General features: G+C 54.4%; 1 protein-coding gene across 7 annotated transcripts; it reads right to left on the bottom strand.

Moving 5' to 3' along the window:
* Positions 1-4,744: 4,744 nt before the first annotated feature.
* Positions 4,745-13,856, bottom strand: LOC132479848 (protein YIF1B-like). Of its 7 annotated transcripts, none has more exons than XM_060083494.1 (8): positions 13,799-13,856; positions 8,038-8,276; positions 7,853-7,957; positions 7,627-7,705; positions 7,435-7,492; positions 6,254-6,409; positions 6,077-6,170; positions 4,745-5,113 (listed from the first exon to the last, which is right to left on the bottom strand). In XM_060083494.1, the coding sequence occupies exons 2-8, from the start codon at positions 8,239-8,241 to the stop codon at positions 4,958-4,960; spliced, it is 852 nt and encodes a 283-aa protein (XP_059939477.1). In that variant the 5' UTR covers positions 8,242-8,276; positions 13,799-13,856; the 3' UTR covers positions 4,745-4,957. The 7 variants fall into 7 exon arrangements, with proteins under 7 accessions (XP_059939477.1, XP_059939472.1, XP_059939473.1 ...); XM_060083489.1 differs by lacking the exon at positions 13,799-13,856 and adding an exon at positions 12,679-12,807; XM_060083490.1 differs by lacking the exon at positions 13,799-13,856 and adding an exon at positions 12,688-12,805.
* Positions 13,857-17,045: the final 3,189 nt, after the last annotated feature.

Raw genomic sequence — 17,045 nt, 5'->3', positions numbered from 1 at the left:
TGAAGCGTGTCTGCTCCAGCGTGAAATGCTGGAGAAAAGGTAAGCTGATCTTAGCAGTGAATGACATGGGGATTGCAGGCCAGTAGGGAACACGAGTCTCTTTTTCCTACAAAGGAGAAGGCATTGCTTATACCCATAGGACCAAGTCATTTTAGGCAGAAATAATGAGGAAACAAGCAGGGGAGGGCAGTGCCATTAGATACCAGGAGCAGGCGGGGCCTGGGGAGGACAGGCATAGCTACTGTCTCTGCTTCCGTTAGCCATGGAAGATGAGAAGCGAATGGCAGGGAACTCACTTTTAAAGAGCAGATGGACATGGCCTCGTCTTCGGAGGGCCCTTGTCTCACCTACGTTTTTCATCCAAGTATTTATGTCCACCTTCCCAGCTTTAATCTCGCCTCCATTTGTAAACCTTCCGGAGTAGGGGAGTAAGGGAGGGACACTTGCTGCCACCGACAGGCAGTAGTGATGGGCTCCCGTGTCCCATTTCCCTTTCTTCCTTTCAGTCATAGAAGTCCCCGGGTTTTAGTGGGTATGTGGCTGCCCAGCTAGAAACTCGCTGTTTCCCTGTCGCCCTTGCAGCTGCATGTGACCAGGTGTCGAAATCCAGACTGAAGGGATGTGTGCTGCCTCCAGGTCGGGTCCTTAAAAGGAAGCGGTGTGCCCTCCACTTGCCCTCTTCCTTCCTGAGAGCCCGATGGTGGGGGCCAGGCTCCCCACAGGCCCAGGGGCGACAGCCTGGAGGACTGCAGAGCTCCCAGACAGCGGGAGCCCGGTCCCTGGGTGATCTCGCAGAGTCACCCACTCACCTGCTGTGGACTCCCTCCAGCTCAGGTTTTCGTGGGAGAGAAGAGTGAAGCTCTCTTGTTAAGCCTCTGTCTTCAGAGTCCCTGAAAGCTGCCACATCCTAAATATAATATAGGAGCGAACAGCTGGGGATCTGAAGGACCAGGCCGAGGTCTCCCTGGACCCATTCACTCACTCACCCCACCATTTGATTTAGCACAGCGGTGAAGAGCTACTACTTCCTCTTGAGTCTGGAAGGCCTCACACTGCTGTCCCACAACCTACTAGCCCAGTGTCCTACTGTACCTTTTAGGGCTCACCTACACATAACATGGGGATCCTGTTGCCAGTTTCATAAGGAATCATGAGAGTGTGTTTGTGAATCATAATAAAAACTAACATTTATCAAGTATCTATTTACCTTGTCCCAGGCACGCTCTGTGCAAAACCATTTACCTTATGAGGTTAAGTTCCATTTGACAGAGGAGGACAATGAGGGCCAGACTGACTAACTTAATGGTCCACAGAACAGTAAGGGGTGGAGCAAGGATTCACCTGTAAGCAGACTGACCTCCAGAACCCAAACTCGTAGCCACTCTAAGCTTGCTCTAACCTGCCGTTACCACACTGCCAGACATCAGGTAACCTAATTCACCAAATGGTAGGGAGAACCAATTCTGAGTCACGCCCTTCCAGGCGCTGAGCAAAGCAACGAAGCTCCCACCCTCCTGAATTTATGTTATCCCGGGAGAGACAGGCACTTTCTCTCATATCCTGCACACGGTTGTCGCAAAGCCACAATCACTGTTCACCTCCTCTTCTCACTCAGAGTAAAGACCAAAGGTCTTTGATTTACAAGACATTCCACCACCCACCCCAACCACCCCTCCTCTTCTACCTCTCTCCCTCCAGCTCTTCAGATACACAGGTACATTCCTGCCTCAGGGCCTTTGCACTTGCTACTCCCTCTGCCTAGATATGCCCCCATGTGCTTGCATGGCTTGTTTTCTCACCTTCAGATCTGTACTCAGAAAAGACTTCAGTGAGGCTTCCCTGGTAACTATCTGAAATCCAGAGTCTCCCAAACATACTACATAGTTATTCCCTGGTCCCCCTTCTTGCTGTATTGCTCTTCTTAACACATATTACTTAAAGAAAAAATAGAGTTCATTGAGTTATGAGTTACATAAAACCTATTTCAAATATACAATTCAGTGATTTTTAATAATTTTACCAGGCGGTGCAACTATCACCGTAGATCTGTTTTAGAACATTTTCATCCCCTTCCCCCCAGTAAGATCCCTCATGGCCATTTACAGCTAATCACCATTCCCACACTCAGCTCCCAGCAACCACTAATCTACTTTGTCTCTCTAAATGCCTTTTCTGAATACCTCACACGAATGATAACATACAATATACAGTCTCTTGTGTCTGGCTTCTTTCACCCAGCAAAATGTTTTTGAGGTTTATGAAGCTGTAGCGTATGTCAGGAGTTCAGTCCTTTTTATTGCTGAATAATATTCCATCGTATGGATAGATACATCACATTTTGTATATCTATTCACCAACTGATGGACAGTTTTGTTTCCAGCTTTTTCTAACATACTCTACATTTTGCCTTGTTCCCCACACTAGAATGTCAATTCCATGGGGCTGGAATTTTTGCTGGTTTTGTTCAGCTCTGTGTCCCCAGAACTTGAACTGTCCTGGACACATAGTAGGTACTCAATAAATATATGCTGAAGGAACACGTGAGAAGAAAGATAACCTCAGAGAGTGGTAAGCAAGGGCTATCTATGCTGGCCACGAAGCAGGGGAAAGGGGATGGAGTGACGAGGCTCCGTGGAGCCAGCAGTCAGGGCAGTCTCCTCTAAGGAATGGACTTTGGAGCAGAGACCTGAATGCACAAGGCTGATTGCTACACGCTCGTCATCATCTGAAGGCCTCAGCTACCTGCTCCTGCCTAAATGCCAGCCTTGCCTGACACTCCTGCAGGTCCAGGCAGCCAACTTGGCAGCAGGGCTGGGCTGGAGAGTGACTCTCAAGGACTCCTAGCCTCACAGCCATCGGAACAGATGACACAGGCCCCAACTCCTCCCTGGGCCTAACCTGGGCCCTGCGCAGTGTGGGGAGGGAAGGCTGGGCTCGCCTGGCTGCCCCTTCTGCTGAGTGACCCCCAGGGTGAGACAAAGGGGCCAGGCACAGCCTTGGACTTGAGCTACACTGCCTGGCTTCGAATATCAGCTCTAGCCTGTTGACAAGGGGCTAATTTTGTCCCTTGTCATCTTAACTGGTCCCTCGGTTTTCTCATCTGTAAAATAGGGATAGCAACCATAGCTACCTTTTACTTAAAAGCCAAACATTGTTTTATAAGCACTTACTCCTTGTAACTGTGTGCAGGCATGGTTGTGGGAAACTAATCCATTTGATTCTTACAACAGCTCCATATGGTAGCTGTTCTTTACAGATGAGGAAACTGAGGCCCAGAGAGGGGGAGTAACTTTCCCCAGATCACTCTGCTACTAAGTAATACAGATGGGCTTCCAAGCAGCAGACTGGTTCCAAGTGCATGCTCTTCACCCCTTCAGACACTGCTCCCAACCAAGCCAAAGGCATTGCTATAGTGAGTTAATGTATCTGAAGCCCTTGCAACAGCGCCCCAGCACGTAGTAAGTACACAAGGAGTGTCAGTATGATCACAGAGGGCACGGGGAGGCACCCTCCCTCTCATTTCTTCAAAAGCAAGGATCGACCCTTTTAGGGGAAGCTGATAACAGCTCTAGCCCCTCAAATCTGCAACTGCCCACACATTCCTCCCCCAGCCCCACCCACCGCCCACTTGCCAATGCTCACTGGGTGAGTGGTGGTGCAGGGGAGACATAAGTTAACTGTCCACCCTCCCCATTTCCCAGAGGACCAGTTGGGCGCTGCCGGGGAGGGGCTCTGAGTCAGGGCTAAGGACTCTGAACAAAGGTCTCGGGTAGGGCTCCTCAGAACTTCTAGGACCAGCCCACTGTCTCTCCTCAAATCCCGTCCCCTGCCTCTGGCCCGGCAGACGTACCTTCTCTCACCACCATGGAGGTCGACCCTCAGCAGGTGCGCTCCTGGGGAGTGCAGAGCTTGAGGGGCAGGGGGCCAGACTCAAACCCAGGGACTGCCTCCAACAGGGCATTCCCTGCGCTTGCACCAAGTCACCCAATTTCTCTTCTCTCTGCAGCCCTGGAGTCCACCCCCAATAAGCCCGAAGGGGCAGGCCGGGTGGGAAACCTCAGGCACACCCCCGCCAACGTTCACGGAGTTGATAACCTGAAGGTAAGTCACTTTATTCGTAGGAGGGTGTTTTTGACCCCAGGGCCCCGCTAGGTCTGGAGCCTCCGACATGGTGGGATGGGAGCTGGGAAAGGGGTCCCCGGCCTCACTGCCATGCCTCCGACTAGCCTGAACATGGCCACGGGCACGGGCACGAGCTCGGGCACAGGCACGGCCACGAGCGCGGGCACGGCCACGGCCATGGGCACGGCCACGGGCACGGAAGCGCCTCAGATTCCAGCAGCAGCGACTCAGAATAAAGGAGAAGGTAAGAGGCTCACCCCTCTCTAGCGGGTGCCCGGCGCCCCAGGTGAGGGCGGAGTCTCAGCCCGGAATTTGGGCCGACTTCTCACAGGCGCACCCTCTCTCTCCTCTCCCTCCTCCACCGCCCTCCGCCCCACAGCCCCTTGCTGCCAGCCCCTAGCAGCACAAAGCGCCCCGGGGAAGGTCAAGAAGCCCAAGGTGAAAAAGGAGAAGAAAGAGGGCAAGAAGAAGGAGGCTTCCCACTGACGGGCCTGGCCTGGGCTCATTAAACCTTCTCTCGGCCTCCAGGTTGCCTTTTGTCCCCGCCCCGCCCTTCCCCATCCCCCTTCCCGGACAGGGCCTGCCCCCTGCTGGGCACCGCGCGCCAAGGAGAGGCTGCCCACGCCGTACCCATCACGGTTTATTGTTTCTGGAACAGTGGCCGCACTCCTGGGGGGCGGCCTGTGCAGCTGGAGATCTCAGCACCTCGGCGAGGATGGGGAGGGAGGGACTCGGGCGGCGGGCCGGACCCTGTGGCCGGCAGGTGGCCGGGAGATGAGCGGCGGCAGCGCGGTGGCCACCGGAAGCAGCACCTGGAGGCGTTGCGGGGCCGCCCTCACCGCACCAGGTGGAAGGTGAGCCAGTACATGAGCAGCGGCTGCGCCGCCGCCACGGCCATGGTCAGGTACATGCGCAGCTGGTTCCGCGCCCCACGCACCGGGACGCCCTCGGCCGCCGCCTCGGCCAGGATCTTCAGCCGCAGCGTCCGGATCTGGGCGGGGGAAGGGTTCACTCTTGAGCCCGCACTCCTTCCACACTCCAGTTTCCCCCCCTCCATAGGGCAGCTGGGCTCAGATCTCTGCTCTTGAGGAGCCTTGCTTTCTCCCCAACCTCCTAACACACGCGGAGGCCTTGGGAGCAAATGTGAGGGTTCCAAACTCAAACGTTAGGCGAGGCCTCTTAAGTGAGTGAGGTGAGGAAGTTCACTGTGAATACTCCACCTGAGGGGACGGCCAGGCTTGGCCCTTTGGCCGCCACCAGCTTGTGTTGACCCTTGACAATTTTTCAACACAAGCCAGAAATGCCTTCTTTTTCTTCTTAACTTTTTTGCCCACTCCCTCCCCCGCCAGAATTCTAAATAATGACATCTAAGTCGGAGTTGATCTGGGCAGATCCGGCCCACCAGCCCCTGGCTTCTGCCCTCTGCTCCTCACACTGAATCCTCCCAGTACCCTGACGTGCAATTATCATCATCCCCATTTTACAAAAGGGGAAGCAGGTTTAAAGAGAGGAAGTGATCTGCCCAGGATCGAGTGAACCCTGGGTTCAAACCCAGGCCTGGTGGATCCCAGTGCTCTTAACCAGCACCTCCACTCCAGCTGGATGAACTCTCAGAGAAGCTACTTTGAGGATATGGAACTCTTTTCACCCTAAAGGAAATTCCGGTAGGAAAGCCCATCATGCAAGGAGAGTGGAGTGGGGGTGAGAGCCCACTCTAGTAGCCTGGCTGGCGCCTCCTCTTCCTTCAGGACCCCGCTTGGACACCCCCTCTTCCAGGAAGCTCTCCGGGCCCTCAGGCTAGGGCAGCCACTCCAGGGCTCCTCAGTTCACCAGTGTGGGGCCTCTGGTCTAAACTCCCCACCTGACATCCCCTGCTTGGATGCCTCCAGGGACCCCCAACTCTGCCCAGGAGGCCAGTGCCCTGAGTCCCATCCTTCCCTGAGCCCCAGCTCACCATGAACACAAAGATGGACACACAGCACCAGCCCAGCACCAGGTAGTAGCCAATCTTTCCAAAGAGCAGGCCCATGAGGACCCCGCCAATCATCCTGTGGGGGAAAGGGGAAGGCTGGTCTGAGGAAGAAGCCCCAGGGCTGGGGGCTGGCGGTGGGAAGGCGGAGGGGGTACTCACCCAACATATTTGTAGCCCAAGAAGGCCACCAGGTCGATAGTGGTGAGGTCTGTGTTGACAGTGACAAGGTAGAGGCCGAGCAGGATGGCCAGCACCTCCAGTGTCAGCCAGGCCAACGCGGAGCTTGCCTGCAGCCCCAGGAGGTCTGGGGAGAACCTGTCAACACCAGATCTCTGTCATTCAGTTAGCTGGCTCAGACCCTCCCTAAGCATCTGCCTGGGGACAGCCTGTATTGGGGCGGGGGGCGGGGCATGCTGAAGACCCGGCAGGGACCAAGATGGATCTGGGCCTTGTCCTGGAAATCCCATTCCCAGTGACAGCCCAGAAAGGTCAGGGCTGGGATGGGGGAAGCACAGGGCAGGGGAGGTGTGTGACCCCGTTGGGAGGTGGGTATCAGACACTTGAGCTAAGGCTTGAAGGAGGAAGGAGCTGATTGGGGAAGAAGGACCTTAGTCTCTGCCATATCCCCAGTGCCTCACCAATTAATGGACTCTAATGACAACCGTTTTCCATGCCACAAAGGAAATGAACAGGGGTCTATGAGTGAGAGGTGGGGGCCTGATGCAGGCTGGAGGGTGGAAAAGCTTCCCTGAGGAAGTAACATCGCAGTGGAGACATCATGAGTGAATAGGTGCTCAGCAGGTGATGTAGGGGAGGAACACACTCCCCAGCAAAGGGAACTGATGTGCAAAGGCCCTGGGGAGGCAACCTAGGAGAAACAGAGAAAGAGGACCTCTTTCTGGAGAAACAGAAAGAGGACCAGAGTGGCACAGCAGAGTGAGGGAGAGGGGCAGGCAGTGCAAGACTAAGGAGCTGGGGCTTGGTCTGGGGACAGGGGAGCTAGGGACAGCTTCTGACAAAGGGGGGGACTTAGCCAGGCTCACCTCTCAGCCAAGACCTTCCTGCTGGAGTGGGGGTGCAGGGGGTATGTGGGGGCTGGGCAGCTGTTTAGGAGAGGCCAGGGCAAGGATGGATTTAGTGTCACCCAGCACAGGGTGTGGTGATGGGCTGCACACGGGTGGGAAAGAGGAAAGGGGCAAGGGTGACCGTGCGGGCTCTGTCTTGGGCCAACTGGGAACACGGTGGGGCTCTTCTGAGACAGGGGAACCAAGAGACTTTCCTGACTGCCCCTCAGCTCCCCCAAACCCCACACCACTCTGCCTACTCCAGGCCTCTCTTACCTATCCTGGGTCCCCAGCGCCAGGCCAGCCACCAAGACGTAGGTGATGAAAGCCATGGCTGTGAGAGGGAGACACACAGACGCTAGTCAGAAGAAGAAGGACCACCCAGGGCCTCCGGGCACCTAAACCTCTGCCCGAGACAGGCCCACCCAGAGGGAGGAGGGCACCGGGCCGTGGTGGGTAGGGTGAAACCTGGAATGTAGAGGTCAGGAGCGTTGACATCAAAGCGCGGGGCCACTGGTGTGTCCTGCTGGTACTGCACCTCCCAGTCCTGTGGGGAGGGTGGAGGGGGCAGGCAGGACCAGAGCTGGGCTCCTGGCCCGCCTACAGGCCTCTCTCAGCGATCCTCCTGCCTCTCACGCCTGCCCCCGCCTGCCCCACCCCTGCCTACAGGCTGCCACCCGGCTCAGATGCTCACCTGGTGCAGGTAGGGGAAGAGGAGCAGACCCAGCTTTTTGCCCACATACGTGGTGTCCACGGCGAAGTAACACTTGAGCTTGGTGACGGGGATGAAGCGGTCGATCTGGGGAGGCAGAGCGCCCGCCTGAAGCCCCGGCCCCAAGGCCCCCACCTGCCCCCCCCCCACCAGCCCGGCCCACTCACGTTCTTATCCACCAGCTCCTTGCCCTGCGCGGCTAGGCTGCTCCCGTAGGCCATGGCCATGTTGGACACAGGATCACCCAGGAAGGCCTCCTGGGGCGAGGCGGAGGCTGTAGGGTAGCCCAGGCCGCCAGGCACCCGCTGGGCCCCATAGCCTCGGCGCTGGGCCGAACTCGTGTCATCAAAAAGCTGGTGGGGGTCAGCCATGCCTGGCTGGGACACAGGTACCCTCCGCTTCGAGGCTGCAGGGGGGAGAAGGGTGGGGAGCCTCATTCAGTTGGCAGGAGCTCTCCCTCCCACTTCTGCCGCAGTGGGGCACTGGTTTCGCTGTCAGATGGGTTGTCTAGTCAGGTCTGGGCGGCCTCTGCCTGCCATCCATCCATCCATCCATCCATCCATCCATCCATCCATCCAAATAACAATGATGAGGAGGAGGACGACGATGACGGCTACTGGGTACTGGGGTTGACTGTGCACAGAATCCTGTGCTAAGCCTCTTACAAACAAGGTCTCTAGAGAGACCTTCTCCCCTCATGTTCCCTCTTACTCATCCAGCTCCAGCCACACGGGCCTCAGTACTCAGTGAACACACCAGGCACATTCCCACCTCAGGGCCTCTTCACTGGCGGTTCCTCTGCCTGAATGCTCTTGCCCCAGACATCCTCAGGGCTCCCTCCTCTCCTCGAGGTCTTGGCTCCGTGGGGCCTTCCCCAGCCATCCTGTCCACAACTGCATCTCCCCTGGTACCACCCCCTCATCCCTCTTCCCCACTTCATTCATATCCACAGAACTCAGCAACAGCTGACATACGAGCTGTTTATTTTATTCACTGTCTGTCTCCCCCACTCAAATGTGAGCCCCCGCCAAGGTGAGGAGCTTTGTCTTGCTTGTGGCTGAAGCCCCAGCCCCTAGAACAGGGTTAGAGTAGGTGCTTGATAAAAACCTGATGAAAAATAAAAATAAATAAATTTTTAAAAAGGGCTTCCCTGGTGGCGCAGTGGTTGGGGGTCCGCCTGCCAATGCAGGGGACACGGGTTCGGGCCCTGGTCCGGGAGGATCCCACATGCCGCGGAGCGGCTAGGCCCGTGCGCCATAACTACTGACCAGTGCTCTGGAGCCTGCGAGCCACAACTATTGAGCCCGCGAGCCTGGAGCCCGTGGTCTGCAACAAGAGAAACCACTGCTCCCCACAACTGGAGAGGGCCTGCGCACAACAACGAAGACCCAACGCAGCCAAACATAAATAAAAATAAAAGTAAATTTAAAAACCTGATGAATGAATAAATGGCCATGCCCATTTTACAGATGTGGAAACCGAGGCTCAGACAGCCTAAATGACTCGTGCAAAGGGCCAAATTGAGGGAGTGACAGAGCAGGATTCCAGCCCAGGTCACCCTGTTAAATACTGTAATAATGAAACCCCAGCTGAGCACTTAAACCACACATCAGGCCGTGTTCTAAACACTGTGGATTAACTCACTTAATCCTCACAACAATCCATTTTGTGTTGGTGAGACTATCATCCCATTTTACAGATGGGAACCGTGAGCCCCAAGAGGCTCAGGTCCTTGCCCAGAGTCATACAGATGGTGTGAAGCAGAGCCGGGTTTCAAGTTTTCAAAAGATCCATTTCTTGTGGGGAACAGACTGGGAAGGCGGGGACAAGAGGAGAGGAGGGGAGGGGAGGGGGGAGAGGAGAGGAGGGGAGGGGAGGGGAGGGGAGGGGGGAGGAAGCTGCTGAAGTGGTCCCGGTGGGAGAGCAGGAGGGGGTGGGCAGGGGTCAGGTGGGGAGGGGTGGGGCTGCTTTTGGCAAAGTTTGGAGGTAGGAGAGGCAGGATTGCTGGAGGTGTGCTTGGCTGCATTAGGGTAAGGAAGATGAAGGAATTCACACCCTGTCGTCCCAGATTCTGGTCTGAGTGATCAAGTGGATGGGAGTGCTGTCTACTGAGATGGGGAGTATAGAGAGGGCAGATCTGAACCCAGCACTCAGGCTCCAGCACCCCGACCAATAAGCCATGCCACCGCAGCAAACATTTACTGAGCTCCTCCTCTGTGCCAGGCGCCACAGTGGGAACAGGGTGGTAGGATTACCATGGGATGTGGAAGAGGAATCACATAATCCATGTCATGACTTTCTGTGCGCCTCAGTTTTCTCCTCTGCAGGATGGTGTCAACACTCCAGGGCAAAGTGACATAAATTCCTCAGCCCCTGGCCTGGCCCATAAAAAAGTGGTTAATCCCGTCACCTATTATCAATAACTAGCCCCTCGACTCTTCCTCTTCATTATTTGTAGCCTGAAAACAGACCCAGGTAGTCCTCTATCCCAGAGCAAGCAGCACTGGCCCCGGCCCACTTGTCCCCAAGCACCACTTCTCTTTTCCCTCTCCCACTCTGGCCAAAGGGCTGGCTTCCTGAAAGCTTTAGTGTAAGCACTTCCTCCTTCTTTGTCGCCCCTCAGCCCTTGGCATTTGGGGTTCTGCTCTCACCGGTCCCCTAAATGCCTCTGCATTACCAGGCCAAGGCCGTTATTCCACTCTCCTCACACTCAAGCTCCTCGGCAGCACTGAGGCCCTTGCTCCAAATGCCAACCTCCGACTCTCTGCTCTCTTGGCTTCTGACACGCTGTACTACCTCTTTCTCTTTCCTGTCGGAGCCCCACAAACATCGACTGAGCACCTCTGTGGGTTAGGCTCTGCTGCGGCTGAGGTGGATACAGCAGTGAACCAAAAGGGAAAAACTCCTGCCTTCACGGAGCTGATGTTCTGATCGGTCCTTCTCAATCAGTGATTTCTCTCCAGCTCCCTGAATTCTGTGCCCCAGTTTTCCACCCTTACCCTTGTCTTTTGTCTCTCACCTAGGGCAATCTCACCACACCCACGGCTTTCACAGCCACCCACCCTGTGCCCTGGGCTGTCTCTAGTCATCACTTCCTGCCAAGGCCTCAGCAGGTCCTTTACCTCTGACATCAGTTCTCACCCCCCTGGTCTCAATGTTACCCTCCCTTCTCAGACTCTGTCATCTTGCACCTGACTTAAATGTCCTCCTACCAGCTTCCCCTGTTCATTCTTAGCCCCAACAACCTCCTTTCCAGTCAGCAGCCAGAATGATCTTTCTAAATGTAAAAGAGAATATTTCATGCCCTCTGCCTGAGATCGGTGCCCACTGCGCTGAGAATAAAATCCAAATGCCTAGGAGGCCCTGCATGACCCAGCCCTGCCAACCATCCTGGTTTGCTACCTCTCCTGGGACTCACTCCACCAGTCACAAGGGCCTCCTCCTCTCGTGTCCTGACCCTGCCTAGCTTCTTGCCCCCTCAGGCTTTTGAACATACAGTGCTATCACCTTGGAACACCTTCCCACAATTAACACCTGACAATGCAGCACTCAGGCCTCAGCTCAAAAGAGTCCTTCTCAGAGAGACTTTCCTTACTCCTCAATATAAAGGAGTAGCCCCACACTGTTCTTTCTCATAACATCCAGTGGTTCTTTTTTCTCTTCCAAGTACTTGTTACAATTTCTGAATCTATATTCATTTGTCTACTTGCTTACTCAGCACAGGCCTCCCATGCTTTTCCCTCGCACCATAAATCAATCCCCTTCCCCGGGCCAATTCCTCATCACTCGATGTTACCTCTTCCAGGAAGCTTCACTGACACGGCTGGGCTGGCTCATGTTTCCTTACCTGGGCTAACACAACACCTCCATCCCAGCCATAACCACTCTGATTGTGCTTCCCCAATCCCAGCCCTGACCCCTCTGCTTGCTCTTCTCTTATCACAGCTCCATCACACTAGGCTGTCGCTGTCTTCTGCTCTGTACTGGTAAGCTCCATGAAGACAGGAACCAGGACTGATGGGCACGGCTGTATCCCCAGCATCGCCTACCACAGGGCCAGTCAGGCATCTTACAAAGGTTGAGGGAGGAATGCATGCATCATGTCTTAAGGCCTCCTCAACCCCTAGTCAGTTTCCGGCTTATTCCCTTTACAGTCCTAATCACTCCCGAAATTATCCTGCTGCCTAGTTTGCTTCCAACTTTAGTGTCTGTCTTCCCACTAAACTCTGAGCTATAAGTTGCCAAGTTGCTGGTTACTATTGGGTACCCAAATTGCAGCACAGGGCCTGGCACAAGGGAGCTGAAGTAAGAGATGCTGAATGAATAAATGACACGCACTCACACTCCCGGAGATGAAGAAGAACTTAAAGAGAGATACAAATTCACAGACACGGGAAAAGGGGATTAACAGCACAATAAACACAGGTTCAAAGCTTAGATGAGGGGTAAACACGGCCCTCTGCGATCACGCAGGGCTATGAACGCCGTCCTAAGATGCGTGGGCAACAGCCCAAGGCCACGGAAGGGTGGGGAGAGGACAGACGGCTAACTGCAAATGCATGAAAGTCGCGTTGTTCTGCACATCACACAATATCCTGCCCAAACTTGTTTTCTTCTAAAGGAATTTCCTAAAGAAAAGAAGAATCCAGTCCAATGCGCCCCCTACCCGGACCTGGCATCCCTGCGCTGTGCACACCTCGTAGCTCCAGATCCCTGACCTCGTGACCTCCGATCTGCGGCGACCTCGCCACCCGCCGAGGCGGCCCCGCCACGTCCCGCCCTCCCTATCTCCTCGGTCGGCCACGTACGCCACTTACGCTGCCGGAGCGTCCCCGCCGCCGCCAAGCCTTCCGGGTGCATTTTTCGCTACCGCCGCCGACACCGCAGCCCCAGCCACGGTTCCAAATGTGCCCGCCCGGCTCTCGTAGCCACGCCTCACCGGCTACACGACAGCCAATGGGCGTCACTATCGCGCAGAAGCCACGCCCCCTCACGGAGGCCCAGACAAGCTGGCGGGTAAGAGGGGAGGACTGGAGGCCGGTGATGTTAGGCGAGAGTCAGGCCAGCAGGGCAAGGAGGGCGGAGCCCGGAACAGTCGATGGAGTAGGCGGTGTCGTGCATGATGGGAAATGTAGGTGTCGAGCGAAGAGGGCGATGGGAAATGGAGTTCTCTAGGCAAACGCTCAATTTGGCTCTTGAGAACACTGGGGAGCGAGAGTGGTGTGGAGCAGGAGAGAAGAGACCCGTTAGTGCTCCCCAGGGGCTAAGCAGAGTTGTGCGGGCTCTAGCGCTTACACAGTTTTGGCCGACTTTAGGTATTAAAGTGATTATTTTGAGGGAGAAAAGGATATCCACCAAGTTAGGTGGGAAGAACCAGGTGTCTTTCCTCAAGACGTATGGTTAGAAAACAAAATTAGGGACTTCCTTGGCGGTCCAGTGGTTAAGCCTCCGCGCTTTCACTGCAGGGGGCGTGGGTTCCATCCCTGGTTGGGGAACAAAGATCCCACATGCCGGCGTGATGCGGCTAAAAACAAACAACCCCCCCCCCCACAAACAACACAAACCAAAAAACCCCAAACTAAACCGAGTAAAATTTCTTAAATTAATTTGTTATTGGAGTGTAGTTGCTTTACTAAACCGAGTAAATTTGAAGACCTACAGGATTTATTTAAAAATTTATGAATCGGGCGACATCCCATCTAGTAAATAGAACGGAGCGTGAAGGAGTTGTACAAAATGGAGGTTTTTTTATAGAAGGAGGCAAGGAAGTTATTAGCAAGAGAAAAGAAAGAATTATTTCAGGCCAGGTCACCTTCTTTTGGTGGGAGGGTGAGAATCTATCTTATAGAATACCTCTTCTTCCTTTGCGGGGGTAGGGGTGGGGGCGTGGGGAGTGTAGAAATGGTGAGGTCCCACATGACAGATTACCTCGCTGGTGCTGACCCGGAAATTCCAGACTGGCCGATTAAGATTACCTTCCTGGGGAAGGACAAAATTTCAGTTAGGTCAGATGTTAAAATCTAGGTTTGGTATCATGGGCTTTAGCACGAGTGATGCCATTTGGGGTCTGTGGTTTTCTCTTTAACAACTTCTTTAGACATTTTCCCAAAAAGTCATAAAAATGCTCCTGTGTTGCAACCTGGTTTCCCTGGTTTGCCCAAAAACATTATAACCCCCAGCAAGTGAGCACACACGGGCACACCTGCAAGTGAGGGGCCCTGAACATTAAGCTACCTTAGTCTCTCCTGTCTCTGCCCTCCGTCTCCCCCTTTGTGTAACCCTGTCTCCCCCTCAGCCTCCCCTTTTCTGTCCCTCAGTCTCCTCCAGTTATCTCAGGCAAAGATAATGGTAGAAATGACTTCTGGGGAGTGATAGCACTCCGGAAGGATGTCAGCAAGTGGCCGTGTCACTGTGGCTTTCCCTTTCCTCCTCTGAGACACTGTCTTTTCTGGGGACCTAGAACAGAAGACTGTTCTAGTCTCTCAGTTATGACTCCTGGCTGCACAGTCCTCTAGGCTTCGCCATCCCAGCCCCTGTCACTCTGCCTGTGCTTCCCTTATCACAGCCCTGACCCTCTGGGCTGTCACTCGGTTGAAGTGTGGGGAGTCCCCGCCCCCCGAGGGCAGGGCCCAGGGACTGTCTTGGTCACTGCGTGTCCCAAGCATCACCCAGCTAAGCTCGGGGCACAAAGTGAGGGCTGAGCAAAGATTTGGTGAATAGCTAAGGATCCCTATTCTGTGAGGGCACAGGTGACACCTGGCCCTGTGGTGTCTCCTTTGTGAGTTAGACAGGGGTTCCCTCCAGGTGAACGCAGCCCCACTCCAGAACGCACGACCCGGCTGAGGCGGCCAACAGAGAACGTGGCGTCCACGGTGAGGGCCCGGGCGGGTCTCCTGGGAGCTGTGGAGGGCTGAGAGGCCGAAGGCGGGGCGTTAGGGGCGGGGTCGAGGGGGTAAGTGGGGGTCTGAGGAGGCCCTGGGCAGGGTCTGAGCGGGGAGAATTGGCGGGGGAAGAAGTTGGGGGCGACTTGGTGAAGCTCAGGGTGTGTAGCTAGACTGAACCTTGGGAAAGACGTTTGGGAGCCCTTGGGAGTGAGGACAGGCGGAGGAGCCCGGGCCTGGAAAAGTTTCCTGTAAATGGGGGAGGAGACTAGCGCTGTTGACCAAGAAGAGTGGCAGGGCCCCTTCCTGTGACAGGAAGGAGGTGAGGGGCCGAACAGAAGACCAGCCTCTTCCTGGCAGAGAAAAGTTCCAAGAAAGCCCAGGGAGGCCAGCCGCAGCGGGTGGGGCTTGGATTCGGTGACCCGGTGGCCGTTTGAGCCTCAGGAAAGAAGCCCTCGCCCCCACCTTTTTGGATATTGGACAGTAGCCTCCTGAGAAACCTTTCTGGTTCAGTTGCAGCAGAATGCCTCCAAGAAGAAGGGTGTTTCTCAGTGATATCCAAAGGAAGGAAAAGCAAAGCAAAAGTGTTGGGGGGAACAAACTTTGTCAGGGTGCAAGGGGTGGGGAGCCTCTTGGTATAAGAAGAATATTGGCATTGAGAAGCTGGGCTTGGATTCCTTGGCCCGGTCCTTAGAGGTTGGTGGAGGGTAAGGCTCAGTTTCAACCTCTAAACTCTATGGAAGTTTGGCCTGAAAGGTCCTTTTGAACAAGTGTTGGTCTAACCTACTGCTTCAGACAGCCACAAGGAGGCTTTGAAAATAGATCTCTTGAAAGAAAAATGCGTTGGTAGCTTATATTCCAGTGGGATAGACAGAGACAGGGAGTAAACATTCAAGTAAAGAACACTCAGCACAGTATTAAATTAGTAAGACGTAATTGAACGGGGTGAAGTAGACAAACAGGGATGATGTAAGATGATGGGGGCCCCTTTAGCTCTGGTTGTCAGGGGAGGTCTCTGAGCACAGTGACGGCTGAGGTCTAACATGAAGAATGAGCAAGTGGCAGCGACACAGAGGCTTCAGGATCCAATTGGAAGTAGTGGAGTTCAAAGGCCTTGAGGCCGGAGCAAGCTTGGTGGTATTGGAGGAGAAGAGATGACAGCGTGACTAGAGCAGGAGTGTGTTGGGCGGGGGAGGTGGGGGACTGGAGGAGGATGCCAAGTGGGGAAAATAGGCAGGAGCCAGGTAGCTTTATAGGCCAGCATTGTGGATGGAAAGAAAGAAAGCAGGATGTGTGTGCACCAAGTCATCGCCTGTGGTGTCTTCTGAAGACTTAATTTCCCTATGCCTGAGGCAGAGAGGAAAAATTGAGTTGGGGGGTGGGGAGTAGTGTTAAGAGCCAGTGGGGAGAGACTCAGCTCCAGGGAGTTAGGAATGCAGGTGTTGCTCATTCTTGTGGTCTGAACTAGAATTTGTCAGCCCTTCTGGACTTTTCTAGAGGAATTAATTATGTTAGGATATACCTTCCAGTTACCTGGCCTGGGACTTTATCAAAACTGAGTTTGGGGCTAACATCTGTTGCTTACTTTGAGCTCTTGTGCATCCCTTAATCCTTGAAACAACCTGGCGTGGTGGTGAAGTTACAGATCTTGCCTAAGGTCACACAATAGTAATTGACAAAGGCAGGTCAGGCTGCAGAGGCCTTTTCTGTTTGTTCCCAGTGGCTTCCCCAGCTGCTGCAGCTGGCTGGACCTACTGACCTTTCAGAAGTACTCCTATCTGGCTGGGTGAACCAATGCCCTTGCTTATCTGAAGTTGTATTTGTATGAAAGGTTTCAACAGCTTAATCTGAGGCAGGAGGTAGTTTTTATCCCTCCACCTCTTCTGATTGCTTCGATTTTTCTCAGGAAGCAAGGTCATCCATTAAGAGTGAGGGGTTTCTCCAGCCACACACAGCAGCACAGGTACCTCCAGATGAGTATGGTGGAGGGGGGGAGTATGAAATGAATGTGTATAGGGGGGTGATCATAATGAGCTGTGTGAAGACATGAGGAGGCTGAGGGGTAGTGGAAAGGTGGTAGGGCCAGTGGATTGTTGGAGTTGAGATTTTGAAGAGACTGGACTAGGAAGCTAGGATACAATGGGCAATGAGGGAGATGCATGAAAGTGAGGTTCTGAAGAGGCTGCAATTATTGAGACAAGGTCTAGGGGTGACCATGGAGGGAGCGGCTGCAGGGAGGGCAAGATCACTGAAGGAGAGGAGGTCTAGGAACCAAGAGGCCAGGATGGTTGGAG

Source organism: Mesoplodon densirostris, chromosome 19, assembly GCF_025265405.1.
Source record: "Mesoplodon densirostris isolate mMesDen1 chromosome 19, mMesDen1 primary haplotype, whole genome shotgun sequence".
Classification (NCBI taxonomy): Eukaryota; Metazoa; Chordata; class Mammalia; order Artiodactyla; family Ziphiidae; genus Mesoplodon; species Mesoplodon densirostris.
This window is presented reverse-complemented; position numbering and strand designations above follow the sequence as displayed.